The sequence below is a fragment of the Tenrec ecaudatus genome, chromosome 17 (assembly GCF_050624435.1).
Source record: "Tenrec ecaudatus isolate mTenEca1 chromosome 17, mTenEca1.hap1, whole genome shotgun sequence".
Classification (NCBI taxonomy): Eukaryota; Metazoa; Chordata; class Mammalia; order Afrosoricida; family Tenrecidae; genus Tenrec; species Tenrec ecaudatus.
The window spans coordinates 24,747,511-24,762,499 of NC_134546.1; the positions used below are offsets into that span (position 1 = coordinate 24,747,511).

Genomic DNA, 14,989 nt, shown 5'->3' on the forward strand with positions numbered 1-14,989 from the left:
TAGGGACCCTATCAGAGTAGAACTCCTTACAGTTTCCAAATTGTAAATCTTTATAGGAGTAGACATTTTTTGTCTGCAGAGCATCTGAGGGGCTTATACCATCTAAGTTTATGGTTAACCTACTCATCAACTAGGGTCTAAAGATCTTAATAAAACTGCCAAGCTTAGGGTTAACCTAGCATCTACCAGGGTTCTAAAACTCTTAATAAAAATCTTAATATACTGACTCATAGCGATGCCGCAGATGGGTTTCTGAGAATGTAACTGTTTACCAGAGTAGAATGCCCAGTCTTTCTTCTGAGGAGCTGCTAGTGGTTTCGAACTTCCAACTTTTCACATTATAGTCTAGCACTTAAACACTACCACCAGGGCCTCTGAAAAATCGTAATAGCCAGAGAAACTACCACATGCCAAAACTTGGGAAAGGGCTATCATCTCTACTCGCCATTTGTCCATGCCTTTCCATCTGATTATAGTGATGTCTTTCTATTATAGTCTGGAATCCTATCAGCAAGATCCTCATCCTCTTTAGACATTCACTTGTGGCTTATGTGTTTCCATTAGTCCCCTATCAGAGTGCTTCCTTCTGCTCTAATGTTACGTAGCGCTCACTTTTATTATCGCCTGTCTGTTCCCAAATCACACCAACTCAGGGATGCCAGATCATGGTTATTCCAGATCACCATGATTCGGTTCCTTTTCCAATAGCCCACCACCTCCGCCAGTCTCACCTTGATGGAGCATTTACTTTGTCTTCACCTCACTACATGTACTGACAACCTTATTCAGATGTCAGCATGTCAGTGTTTTAGTTCATGACATGTTCTTGTTGTCCTTGACCTCACTCTATTGCATTTTTGTCTTGTAATACATTTTTGAATTGCTTGACCTAACTTTATAAATGCCTGGGCCCTTCTGTAGTTAAATCTGAGCTGGACTTGTCACTTGCAAAAATCCCCTGAAATAAATAACCTTCCAATGGGGAATAAAAGTCTCTCTTCATTTCTTGGCCCAAAAGAAATAAAATGCTTGTCTTATAATGTTGTTTTATTAGAAAGCGTCCTTTTGTCTTAGGAAGTTTGTCTTCCATCAAAAAAGAACTTTCTTCTCTCTAGAATGAAGTTGCCTCTGCTCCCCTTGGTCCTTTTAAAGACCCAAAAGATCATGTCTTTAAGATAACTAGGCTGCCTCTGGTTGGTCCAAACGTGTATGTTATTACTTGTAATGAATTACTTCTGACAGGCTTCCCAGCACAAATGAGTAACTTATGGAAAATGTCTGGCATATCCTGACAATATTTGGAATAGATGGGATGTACATACTGCACACATATTCACAGGGGAATTCCTAATTTGTCTTCTTCTATGAGAAAACCCAACAAGAGTCCCAAACACTACACATGCTGTCAGACCTCCTGTGGGATCCAGCCAAGTGTGTTGGTCTCCGCATGTTCTTGAACCGACATCTCAAGTGTTTTAGATAATTTTCTGAAACACAGCTAAGTACAATGTAGGCTGCTCTTTGCTGCCAGCTACTCCTGAAGCCAATAGCCTTGGAACATGGGAAAGATGTAAATAATTCTTACTTAATTATCTATTAATAAGCAATATTTGGCAGCCTGGGCTTACTTGTAAATTTTTAAAAAGGCCAATAGCACAATAAATAAAATGAATAAAAGTTTCTAGTCAAATTAAAGTAATTGATATAAAATTAAATGAAAAATTAATATTCCTGAACCAATGACAATAATAGATTGGATGAGCTAATTTAGGCAGCATGAAATAATCAAAATATCATGTGAGAGGTTAATGTCTCTCATTAGATGTTAAGGGATGCATCTTTGCCCAAGAAAAGAGGCAGTTGGTCAACAATAGTTGGAGGAAAGAACTGTGCAGCTAATTGAGCTCTCCTGGAAGAAGTTTCTAATTGCATGCTAAGTGAGACACTTTTGGAATGAATTATGCATGGATCGGAATGGCAAAGATTATTATTTTTTTAAATCAGCTTATTTTATGTATGATTCCATTTAGTCTGAGCTCTCTCTCTCTCTCTCTCTCTCTCTCTCTCTCTCTCTCTCTCTCTCTCTTTAGACAGGAAGGGCCTGCCTTAGGACAGAGTTCAGTTCCAACAACTCTGTCGTAAGTCACTTGGGATTTGAATAATTCTTCTTTTTTATTTCATTTTACATTATTGCTTCTTAATATCTGTATAAATTTGATCTTTGAGCATATGTGCTTTAGCATCTGAGAATGGTAATATCAGTAGAATATGTGCTATGAAATGTTACTAAGGATATAAAATTAAAAAAAAACCCAAATAGAACCAAAAAGTATACAGTCGTAAGTATAGTTTGTTGCAACTCAAATAAGTAATAAATTGGGTACTACTTGTATCTCTATTTTGTGTAAGGGTGAACATTGGGTGTTTTTCATCTTGGTTCAGCTAATTTTCACAAACAACCTACAGTATGTGAAGAGCCACTGTACAGCATTTTAATCATCTCAGAGCATTTTAAAATTTTAAACAGTTTCATTGGCATATATTCTCATACCATATAATCCAACCATTCAATCATACTAATAAGAGCTGTCAGTCATCTTCACAGTCAACTTGAGAACATTACTTCTCTCTTGTATCCATCGCCATCAGCTCTTCACCTCCCCGTACCCTTCCCTGCCAGACTCCTCAAAAAAACCATCAATGTAGTTCTACCCATCCTGGGTTTCACAGACAGAAAACCCGAGAAAACAATATGGAGAAACAACAAGAAAAACTCTGCACTGTGCATGATAGCAAGGGCTATTCACAGCCCTCGTCTGTGATCACAGGGGACTCACTGGAGACTTACTCCATCAATGGACCCGGTGAATGGATTCGGGCCCCCTGCTGTCAGTTGTGGACTGGTTAGGAACCTCAATACATGAATTGTTGACTTGTACAGATTAAACTCTTAAGTGGCCGGATACTGTTTACACAGACAGTGGGAGTTGGTTGATAGAGCAAAGCTTCCAGTGACAATTCATTCACAACAGTGGAACCATGCCTAAGAGATCAGTGCATATCATCCTTAAATAAAGCCAGGAGGGCATACAATAGTAAGTATATGATCGTCTCAGGGCACCATTCATTGGGCGCTCTCAGGCAAGAGTTCCCCACCAGAGCCCAACGATCGCCAGCTCTACAACCTTGGGATAGCAGTCATCCTGTTATGGAACACCAGGCCCTTAAAACCAATGGCCATGGGTGAATTTAAGTTAAACCCAGTACATTTAGTGGGGTTTTCACATCAAGTCCTACTGGTGCGGGCTCTGGGGGATGAATCACCAACTCTTAGAGCTGAGTAAGTGTTGAGCACAATATTAAGGTTGCGTCCTCTTTGTGAAAACGACAGATTCCAAAGTACTGTACGTGTTATCAGGTCTCATGTGGGATCCAGCCCGCTACCTGAGCTAGTTATGTTGTCAATGAGTTATCTAACTGACCTTTCCAGGATTTTATAGGCGGGACAGAATGACTTAATCAGGTCAGACCAACATGACAAACAAACAAATCAAATCAAACAGCATTTTACCACAAGTGTTCAAGTTACTGATGAGGCTACTTCCTTACTGCAGTTGTGTAAGTTTGTAGCCATGGCATTTTCTAGAACACATATGAAGGATTATATCCTTCCCAGCTAACAGCTTCATCTTGAAGATATATTTTTTTTAAATCCTCACTTATCACTTTCCCTCGTGACCGCCCAGCAGCCAGCACCAGAATGCCATTTCTCTGGGCGTGGCTTGTCGTTTCAGGAATGGGCTATGTATCTGGAAAAGGGCTCTTCCACGTAATAATTCTGCGCCTTCCTCTCACTGTAGGGTTCGCTGTTTCCATAGCTGCCTGTGTGTTCTTTCTTTCTAAGGGGGTGGGCACAGGGGTGGTTGTTGCTGTTTGGGTTTTGTTTTTGTTTGTTTGTTTTTTAGCTTTAACTCTGTAGTTGGCAATCAGCTTAGAAGCCATTATTTTTTTTTGTTTGTTTCAGGCTATTTTCCATTTTCAACCCTAAAATATTTGATATTGTGTTTCAGTTATACCCCATGTATAAAAGAACGAGTTTGTGAAGAGCTTGATTTGCGAGTGTAGTTCTTATTAACAATATTACTTGCATTCTACAGTTTAACATCCTGAAGTTGATACCAGGAATCATGTAAACTGATGCATACAGCAATTTATAGCATCTCACTTAGGAAGTACTATTATTTTTGTGTGTGTAATGCCAGCTACATTTCACAGACTACTGAATTTCTCTATAGATTTTTAAAAATAGTTTGATTGGCATATCATGAACCTTATCAAAGGGTTCAATCATTTTAAGAAGGTTTGTGCACTCATCACCACATTCAACTTTGAATGTGTATTCCTTCATGTACCCCTGGCAGTTGACAGCCCCTTTCCGCCCCCACCTCCCCTTTTGGGCTCCCAGGTTTGATGCTTACCCAGTTGCTGCCTTCACAGACCCACCGACCCTGAGCTTCCTATACAGAAACACAAAACAAAACAAAGGCAGGAGGCCAACCAGGACCCAGCAGCCATGACCAAACAACACAGAGAAAAGCCTGAATCTGCAGAGAATATTTTAAAAACAGAATACATTTAAAATGGGTGCAAACAGAGATCTAATGACAAGGTGTTACCTGCCAACCTAACCCCTAAAATCTACTTGTCCGTGGGCTCTTAGCCCGATACGAAGGCTAGTCACTCTGAATCCTTTTGCCATGCTCCCCACAGCTAGCCCAGGAATGGAGGACTGTGGCGACAGTACCTGATCATCTCAAGGTTTAGTCACAGACGTGTTCTAGACATCAGACCTCATTGAAACAATGCCTATTGTTTTCCGTTACAGATATTGATGAATGCCAGCAGGGAAACCTGTGCATAAATGGGCAATGCAAAAACACGGAGGGCTCCTTCAGGTGTACCTGTGGGCAGGGGTACCAGCTGTCCAGCGCGAAAGACCAGTGTGAAGGTAGGCGGGGGCCTCAGTGCACGCTCAGTAAAGTGACTTTGGACTGTGGGAAGATGAAGGCTGACGGTGCCAGAACGCAAAAGACTGAAACCTAAGTCATAAAAGCCAATGAAACAGGATGGAAGGGGGTTAATAAACTGATCAAGAAGGGGAAAATTTTATTCCTCCGAATAATTATTTACTACAGAAAGATGATTTCCATAGAGCGTATCTAAAAGTTGTACGCACTTCAGGCTCAGCAACTGGCAGGTCATTCTAGCAATTCGAGGTTGGGCTGCAGACTGTTGACCACCTTAGCGTTTGTGTTTATTTGGCTTGAAAAATTTGTTGCTTAATTTTTGTTAATAAATGCCACTGGAAAAGACGTCTTAGCCAGGCTGAAATCGATAGGCTCAGGGAGCAAATTTGCGAAATATGTCCTTTGCCAGAAGGTGCAGTGAGGAGTCGACTTGTTGGAGTTGGGCTGAGACCTTAAAAGAAAAATCACCAAACCTCACACAGAAATATTTGTTCCCAATAAGCGTGTTTTCTTGAAACTTGAAAATACGACATTACGTGAGCTTGAAAACAAGGCAGTGTCTGGGGCAGGCACCACTATCGAGTATACTTGAAAAGAAATAGCCTTTCTTACTTGAGAACAAAATTAGCTTTATACAAAACTATTCTAAGTACACAAATCATATCCATGTCTATATGAATATTTTATGAGCTAAAAGTCTCTATGATGGTGTTATAGAAGAGGCAGTGTATGACATTGATATACATAAATCTAATATTATCATAATCTCCCAGTGGTCTCTTTGTAGAACATAAACAACAGTGAACAAATTCACTTAAATTGCCTCTCTATTCCGGGGGCCATTCCAACTCATAGCGCTGGTGGCATTACCAATGGAGTTGTAACCACGAGGTCAGTGGTTTGAACCCACCAGCTACTCCACAGCCGAGCGATCAGGCTGTCTACTCCTATAAAGAGTTACAGCTTTCCATCCTATTGGGTCGTAGTGAGTAGGAAGTCATGACAGTTCCTAATTTAGAAGTAGAGTATGAGAGCACACACCTATGTACACACATACACATCCAAATGTTGTAATACCCTCCTTTTCTTGGCCGGGGCCGGGCGTGCGGTCCCGGTCCCTGTTATGTGCGGAGGTAGAGGGAGCGGACTCCGGTCCCCTGGGCATCATGTCTTTGGTGTTGGTGGCTACCCATCCTCCGCTGGTTCTATCCTCAAATGCCAGGACAAGGGCCCGGGTTGGGGGCACAAAAAACACTTTATAATAGTAGGCTGCGGGGTGGATTTGGCTGATGGCTACAAGTTAGGTTTGCTGACTTTTGCCTTAAACTGTTACAGGCCTACGTGCTGTAGTGGGAGCTATAAAAAGACACCCCAAGAAGGTTCATTGAGGCTTATAATTTATAGCCAAGTATTTGCCACTCAGCAGTTAAGAGTGTGATAAATACATACACATTCATTGCTCACTAATTCAGACTTTAAGTTCACTTAGATTCCCCAACTGGGAGAATTATTTACATTTACCAGAGGCCAGCTTAAAGGATATAAATGAGAACTCTAATGTAAATTCATTGCCAACCATACAGTTTATAGGCCTCCTTTATATAAATGATTTGAAATGCATTATAAAAATAGTTTTATTGAGAGATCATTTGCATATCATACAGTTCAATAGTTCAGTCTTCTCAAGAGTTGTACAATTGCCGCTACAATCAACTTCAGAACAGTTTCTTTTTTCTTGCACTCAAAGCTGTTGACTCTGTTTCCCTTCCAATTCTCCTTCCTCGCCCCCAGGAAATGATTAATCTCGTTGCTGTCTGTGTATATTGACGTATGTTTTCCTATATCGCTTATACAGAAAAATATTCAAAACAAAGACGAAGTCAAAAAGTTGACCCAGCACCAACAACTAGCTGTACTAACCGCACCCCCGCACGGTCCTCTCTTTACCCTCTTGCTCACAGATATTGATGAATGCCAGCCCCGTCACCTCTGCACGCACGGGCAGTGCCAGAACACGGAGGGCTCTTTCCAGTGTGTTTGTGACCAGGGTTACAGAGCGTCTGCCCTCGGAGACCATTGTGAAGGTGGGAATTGCCCCTTACTTCAGAATCGGGTGGGGGGGTGCAGCCTGGGCATCACCCCAACTTCTGTTCTTGAGCTCAGCTCTTTGACTTCGAGGACAGTGAACCCTGGCAAAGGCGTTTCCCCAGGGTCACACAGATAATGCAAAGAAGGGACCAGAACCCAGGGAGTCATTGCACTGCTCCAAGCTATTTTAGAAAACTGGGCCAGCGGGATGGGTAAAGAACCAGTTTTAACTTTTCTCGGCTGCAGATGGCTTATCTGAAGTCTATAGTTCAGAACTGCCAACACCTTACTGTAGGGTCAACATCCAAGTGTTCCATGTAAGTAAACACAAGGTACTTTTCCAGAGCAGTGGAAGGATTTTAAGAGCCAAGCTTTAATGTAGTCCTGAGTTTTTGCATAACATGTTTCCAAAGCACATGCCCTTGAGACAGCAGTTAGCAAACAGTTTGCACCTTTCTGTGCCTCCAGCTCTCTCTGGAGTGACTGGAGCTGCTTCCCGAGGCCTCTGTACCCGTAGGGAAGCTATTTCTTTCCCAGAATGCTGCTTGCTTTTGCTTGCTGTCATCCCAGGGCTTGTGAATTCCTTCACGGTTCAGCGTTCACCCATGGACCAGTTTTCCTCAGCCCATGTGTTACCGGACTGTGTTTAGATCCCTGTGACATTAAAAGCCCAGTATGTCCAACTTGGAGACCCACAGTCTCTGAGCGAGGATCTGAAAGCACCCCCTCTTGAGAGAAGGGCACGAGCTTTGTGGTGAGAGGCTCTGTGGGGTATACACGTCAATGCTCCCACATTCTTTTTCCCTTTCCTTCCCAGCTCTTGATTGGAAGCGATCCATTACCTTGTATAGATAACAACCTGTATTTCTGAGCCAGAGAATTTAGCTCCATCACTAACGACGTGGCCGAGTTCCCATTTCCTGCTGCCGGCAGTATAAAATGGCACAGTCTTTCTGCAAGGCAGCTCTGGCAGGATTTCAAAAGTCTTAAAATGCACATTGTCATTGAATCAGTGAATTAACATCTAGAATTTTATCTAAACTCATAATGTTCCTCAAAGGGTTAATGATAGGAGCGAAAACATGTAATCACCCTGACTATTGAGAAGTGGGTGAATGGCCAAATGAGTGGTAAATCAATATAATAAAATATGATTTCCTCAGAAAAAAATAGTGCCTGGGTACTGTACAGTGGACGGTCCATGCGAATTTGGTGCCATTTCGAGGTGGGGGGGGCATGGCGAGGGGAGAGAGGGGCCAGTTGTGGAAGAGCCCATTGTTTAGAAGTCAGTAAGGGTGGAAGGCATATCTTCAGCCTCAGTGCCTAGCTTAGCCAACAGGAAGCCAGCCCACCCATCAATGCTTAGGGAATCAAGAGAGAGCCTCACTAGAAGGCATGGTTCTCGCATTTGGCGGTTTTGATGGGTAACGCTCCCGTTTGAAACTCCCAAGATTTTTACCCTAAACTCATCTCTTGCCAAACAGAAGCTTTTTTTTTCTCTCACAAACTTGAACTTCATCATTCACATATGAGGGGGGTTCAAAAACTCCTGGGGAAAATATTCTTGTGGAAGATAATGGAATTTTTCCACCAACTTTTTGAAGTCCCCTTGTGTCGATTTGCAAGATGATGTTGCATAAGAACATTTCTTTCTGAGTGTGTAATAGATTATTTTTCTTTAGACTGAGGCTACCTGATCCTGGTAAGTTATTATTAGACTGGAGTCCTTCCACCTAATACACAGCTCCCTTGTAGGTCACATCAGGAGCCTTTGTGGTCCTAAGTTGGGCTGCGAGCCTCCACGTAAGCAGTTCAAAGCCACAGCCACTCCTCGGGAGAAAGCTGGGCCTTTCTACTCCCGTAAACAGTCACAGCCTTGGAAACCCACCGGGGCAGTTCTACCCTGTTCCGTAGGGTTGCTATGAGTCAGTAGTGAGTTTGAATCTTACGGTTTTGGGGATGTTTTTTTTAAAGTCATATGAGCACTTCAGTTTGGTAATTCCCAATCTGTATTTGATCCCATCCCCGCTGGTGGCATTGAACCTTCGCTGCTCCAGCTGTGGGTGCTCACCTGCCTCTCGCCGCTGTAGGACGAAGGTCTTTCTAGTTACATGTGTGATTGCTGTTGAACAACTCTGCCAAGGGGCTTATTTTCTTGGAGTTCTACTCTTTAGGGTCCGAACCCCAGGAAGTATGCTTATTTCTGTGTGTGACTGACCGCAGCTTGCCTGGTCACGACGCAGTCTGTGACAGGAGGCCTCCGCACCCCTGTTCTGAGTCTCTGCCTCTATTGCTCCCCTTCCAGGCAGGGTCTCTAGTCCTTTTCCCATGCCAGCACTCCCCACTCTCCCCACCTCCTCTCGGGCTGCTCTCTGCTAATCCTCCACAAAGACCAAGAAGAGACTACATTCCTTTCTCACCCTTCCAGGCCCCTCTCTTGGTCATTTCTTCAGACCAAATCCAAATTGTGAGACGGGATCATATTTCTTTCCTTCTTGAGTTCCTTCCAAGCCAGAATCAATCAGGTATTCACTCATGCATCCATTCCACAAGTATTTATTGAGTATCACGTCTGTGCCAGGCATAGAGGAATAGAGCAAATCTTTCACAGTCCCTGACCTCTGGGAGTTGAAATTCTAATGAGAGCAAGAACAACAGCAAGATAAACTTATGTTAGCTCATCATGAACATTAGCGAGAAAACAGAAGGAGGTGTGGGGGGTGGGATGTACAGAAAGTGCTGAGGATGGCTGGTGATTTTGCCTAAGGAGGCAATCACGTAGGGAGCCTCATTCCATTCAAAGGAACAAGTGTAAAGGGCAAAGGCCCCGATAGCAGTGAGGAGCTTTAGGAACTGCGCTTTCAAAGCCCATTGTGTCTCCATTGGCTGTTTGTGAAAGGCAATTTATACTCTGTGTCTGGAAATCAGGGCTGCATTCTGGGCTGGGAGCCATCTGCATTTTAAAATAAAAAGGACACATAACTCCCTGCCTTCAAGCCCATCTTGACTCCTAACAACCCCAGAGGTCCAAGACTGTACATCTTTCAGAGAGAGCGCCCTCTACGGTGCCCCATGGAGTGGCTGATGGGTGGGGCTGGCTGACCTTGTGGGTTCGCAGTCCTGTGCCTAAGCCACTGCACCACCAGGGCTCCTCACGAGTCATCCATTAGGTACTTGATAGGTTGATTGGGTTCAATGGAGAAAATGTGATTTGGTGTCGCCTTGTTGAGTCAGACAGGAGTAAAAGAGACGGCAACCATCCCACATTTGCTCCGTCCCAAACCTCAGCATTTCAACCATCGCCATGCTTTGCAAGAAACACCGTAAGACGCCGAATTCTGAGAAAACAAAGAAGGCTTTGTACCTCGACTTTCTTTCAATGCTAATAAACTTGAAATCGTGTACAGACCGAACAGCAGAGAGGCTCACGGCGTGGGTGAGGCATGATGAGCGCTGACGAGGACTGAATGTGGTCATAAACAGCCCCAGAGAAAGACCTGCCCGGCTGAGCGTTCAAGGAGGGGGGACCATTAATTGTCTCTCATGCTCACAGTCAAAGCTCATTAGAGGTTACGTAGACCACATTCCATTTTTATGTATGTCTTTAAAAATATATCCAGGCCATATCAAGCCTGTTTGGGATAGAAGCTGCTGAGTAAGTAACTCCAAGCCAGCCTTTTTTCCTGGTGGATTCTACTTCCTAGCAAAATGTTCCCTCCCCTGAATTTTACTGTGCCGTCAAGACTCGCAGTAAAGTCCTTCTGCCACATGAAGTCTATTCCGATAGCTCCTCTGTATATTCTTGGAGCCTGCAATTGGTACCAGCCTCTTGATAAATAATTATGTCTTGTAAAAAATTGTAGGCCTGTAAAGCATTTTCGTGCTTGTTTGTGTTTATTTTTATTTTATTTTTTTGAGGCCTCCATGGCCCATGCCGACAAATGCTTCCAGGATTGTATGATACAGAGTCTTGATGAGCAGATTTAAATAATTTTATGATCACTAAGAAAATTCTTGTTTGTTACATGTTTAGACTTCTAATTAATTTCATTTGGTGTTGAAGCTACAGAATTATTTTATTACACAGTCTAGGGTTCTCTTCCCTTTTGTTAACTCTCAAAATTAAAGCCATTTAAAAAAATCACTTAAATGCCAAAGGTTGTGTTTTTTTAATCAAATATAAAAATACTTTACAAAGGAGAGCAGTAATGTAAAAGGATGTGATTTAGTGTGTGAGATTGCCTTAGATAGAGTTAATATTTCCCCCCCTACAATTGATTTGTAGATATCGACGAGTGCTTGGAAGACCGTGACATTTGCCAGGGAGGAGCCTGCGTCAACAGCGCCGGGTCTTATGACTGCACTTGCCCATCTGGGTTCCAGCTCAGCGACAGGCAAAGATGCCAAGGTACCAAGCCCTCGCTTGTGCTTTTAAAGCCCTTGTTTACGTAGTGCTTCAATTGCGTCATGCTTCCTGGCGAAGTACCCAGTGGGCACTGGGTAAATGTTCCCACTTACTCTCTACTTAAGTGTAGTAGAGTGGTCCATAATGAGTGTACATAAATGAGCCCCGCTGAGTTTGTGTTAAGATCACCTTCTGAAGGCTTTGTGGGGGCCAAGGCATCCTTCTGTGCACGGCACACGCGTGTGTCCTCAGTTGTCATGGCTCGTGATACGGAAATCACGGGGACTTCGTGATTCCCTCCATGGGTCAACCGTGGTATTTGGTTCAAATTATCTTCCACGTCTTTCTATATCCTTCCTGGACACATTTCATTTGTTCCACGGGTGGTTTTTACTGGTGCTTTCTGTGGGTCCTGCTTTCATCCTTGACCCCTTCCCCCATTTTCTTTTCTCCTCCTCAAAAGCCTCGCTGATCTTTTATACAAAAGTAGGGAAAACAGGATTTTTTGTTTTTACTGCCTCCGCTTGCACCGACCAAACAACAGCACAGTGGAGAGTAGAGTATTGGTGAAGACACAGCAACAATCACAAACATAGCCTTCATTAAATCCCTGTTGTGGGTCGAGTGACGTAGCTACTTCATTTATTTCTGATAACTCAGAAGGTGGTTTTTCATATGCCTTTTTGGTGTATGACTTAAAATACAATCAAACAAGCAAAAATAAAACCCATGGGCACTGAATCAATTCCAACTCACAGCAACGCTCTCCAGGGTTTTCCAGAACGGCGCACAGAGAAGTTCATTAGCATGTTCTTAGTTAAACAGGTAGTAGAATTCATTTCCCCCCGATTCTTCCCTGCAATGCTATAAGACCTGTTATATTTGGAGCCCAAGGAAAGAAAGCAGTGGGATTAGGTGTGTCACTGCCAGGGCTGACAAATCCGACTGTTTCCTGGGCCCTGACATTTTACCTACAACAGGCTGCCGGACAGTTTGCCTACATCTAGAAAGCCTGTGTGTTTCCTGACATCCTACCTGTCTGTTTCTGATTTGTGTCTATAGCGGATGCATGGATAAACACTCGTTTCCTTGTTGTTTGTCTGCCGTTGTGGGACTCAAGTGTCTTCTGGTGGCACAGTGTTATCAGTTGGACAGCTCCCCAAAAGATCAGCGCTTCAAAGAAACTATTGCTCGGGGGCGGGGGAGGGAGGTGGGAAGGCGAAGCGTTCTACCCCCGGTACAGAGTGACAGTCTTCGAAACACACAGGGCCGGTTCTACCCTGTCCGGTAGGGTCGCTGTGAGATGGCATGGACCTGATGGCAGTGAGTGAGTAAGAGAATATTCCAAAGAACAAAGAAAGCATGTATGTATTGGTAGTGAGTCTTGTGTTTTTTTAAAATTCTGGATTGCCATTTACTTCATCGCCTTACAATGACAGTATTTTTTTGGGGGGTGGGGTGGGTGTTACTCAAAAATAATAGTGTTTTTCCCAATTGTGCATGAGGTGGACATTTCTGAAGCAGACCGTCAGTGTTGCATGCAGCCGTCTGTATACATCTTACGTCACTTCATTCACGGCCAGCCCCTGGGGGGCGGGGCAGCACCCTGCAGCCCAGCTCCTTCCTGGGAGTCGAACGCTGTCTTTGGTGAATGCTCCTCTCTTGATTTCATTTGGTGGATTATTATGAGGTGTGTGGACCTCACTAGTGTTATTTCTTCCCGTATAGACCTGCCTACTGTTTGACTGAAAATTGAGACTTAAAGGTTGGCTAAACTCTTAGAAGTCCCGCCCGTCTCTGTCTGACCAGTCAGGCTCGTCTCTTGTCTGATTTGGGTTTTGTCTTGCGGGCCTTCTACTGTGATCCCTTCCAGAGCCATGGGTGATGGTAACAGGACACCACCTAGTTCTGGTCGCAGACTCGTGGAGAGTGGTCTTGGACTAATGTGTCTTTGACTTTCATTCCTCTCCTTTTTTCTGAATAAGGATAGACCAGTAGTTGCACCTTAGCTAGCCACTGCTCCTCAATATAAGATGTAGACCATTGTCCCTCTATTATGCTCGTTGACCATGGCGTCTCCCAAGACTTTGGTTCCTGAGGGGCCAGGCACAGTGACTCGCTCCCCCTGCATGTTTGGTGACGACTAAGTGTTCATAGCTCTGGACCTTTTGTGCTCCACCATGTTCATGGATGGACTGTAGCACAGTAAATACCCATGTACAAATGTCCTCTTTCAAACGAATCGATATATGTGGGTGGCCTCCCACTCTCCGTCCCACACCCATTCAGCCTTCGTTGAACGCACAGCCATGCGCCCCCTCCTAGAGCATTGTCATTGCAGGATGGTGTGTGCAATAGCATTTACCTCCTAAATGACAGTATGCTTTGGGGGGGGGGGGGGTCAATTATGTCCACCTTCTAGGCTCTGGGACTAGAATAATTTTAGACCTGTTATTTCTCTATCCAAGCTATCTGTCAGAAAGATTTGAAGGCTTGGCCTGACTTCTTGGAACTTACAGTTTTTAGAATAAATTCCCTTACTGATCCCAAGATTGAAATATACTGCTCTGCACCTTATTAAGGTGAATTTAAATTGTTCTTTTTTTTGATACAGAGATTAAGTGTGCTCGGATTTAATGTAGTAGAAAAGCAGCCTTTGAATTATGAATATATGTGAGAATATTTTCATTGGGGGATTTTGACATTTTAACAAAATGAATGTTGACTTATACAAAAATGCCATGAGATGCCAAGAAATCGAATCCTGTTTTCATTACAGATGTTTGGCATAAAAGCAATATTCTCTTTTTAAATGGCTCTCTTGTCACCGAGTTTTATTTCATTTCATTTTTTAACTGAAAAGAGGTGAGCCCAATTCTGAGTATAAAGGAACCAAGATTTCATGTGGCAGGTTCTGTCATTTGACACTTAGGGTTAAATCATAATGATCTGATGTAGACATCTGGTGTGCTAATTTTGCGTCTCTTTTCCCTCGCTGCATTGCATCTGCCTCTGTGGTTTGATAGCAGCTCCACACACATGTGATTGCTCTGACCACGTGGTATTTTATTGACTCCTTTTATTAAATTGACTTCACTCTCTGTCACATTGGTGAGTCCTCTTTCCAGGAAAGAATTAATATGCCTGCTTGAACTATCTAAATCCACATGGGTCAAACATGTTCCTGAAGTAAGCGTTAGGACCAGTTGAACAAGAAGAGTGCCTGTGAGTTTCTCTTCTACCCCCATGCCGCCTCCTCAAGGCTGTTGATCGTGTTACGTGCATCTACCTTGTGAGGAATCTTCTCTGCTGTATCTCTGGAGACAACCTTGTGATCTCGCATTTGGCCCGAAGTTAGCTCGCCTCTGTTGAATCACACAGTCATGGCAGCATTCTGTAGCTAGGTAAAATTCAGTTTATTTTAAATGCAATTGGCGACTCTACAAACACCGAACATATTTTAATTCCT

General features: G+C 43.4%; 1 protein-coding gene and 1 non-coding gene across 11 annotated transcripts in view; both read left to right on the forward strand.

Annotated features, from left to right (window-relative positions):
* Nucleotides 1–14,989, forward strand: part of LTBP1 (latent transforming growth factor beta binding protein 1) — a 436,575-nt gene that overhangs the window by 340,201 nt on the left and 81,385 nt on the right. For 9 of the 10 annotated variants that reach the window (XM_075536011.1, XM_075536014.1, XM_075536008.1 and 6 more), the window contains 3 exons: nt 4,886–5,008; nt 6,989–7,111; nt 11,401–11,523. In XM_075536011.1, the coding sequence (XP_075392126.1) occupies nt 4,886–5,008; nt 6,989–7,111; nt 11,401–11,523 (369 nt within the window). The remainder of the gene's footprint in view (nt 1–4,885; nt 5,009–6,988; nt 7,112–11,400; nt 11,524–14,989) is intronic. The other variant, XM_075536010.1, reaches the window with a different exon arrangement.
* LOC142431191 (small nucleolar RNA SNORA57) lies at nt 6,105–6,256 on the forward strand. Its single transcript, XR_012780736.1, has one exon. It is a non-coding gene; the product is annotated as a small nucleolar RNA SNORA57 (small nucleolar RNA).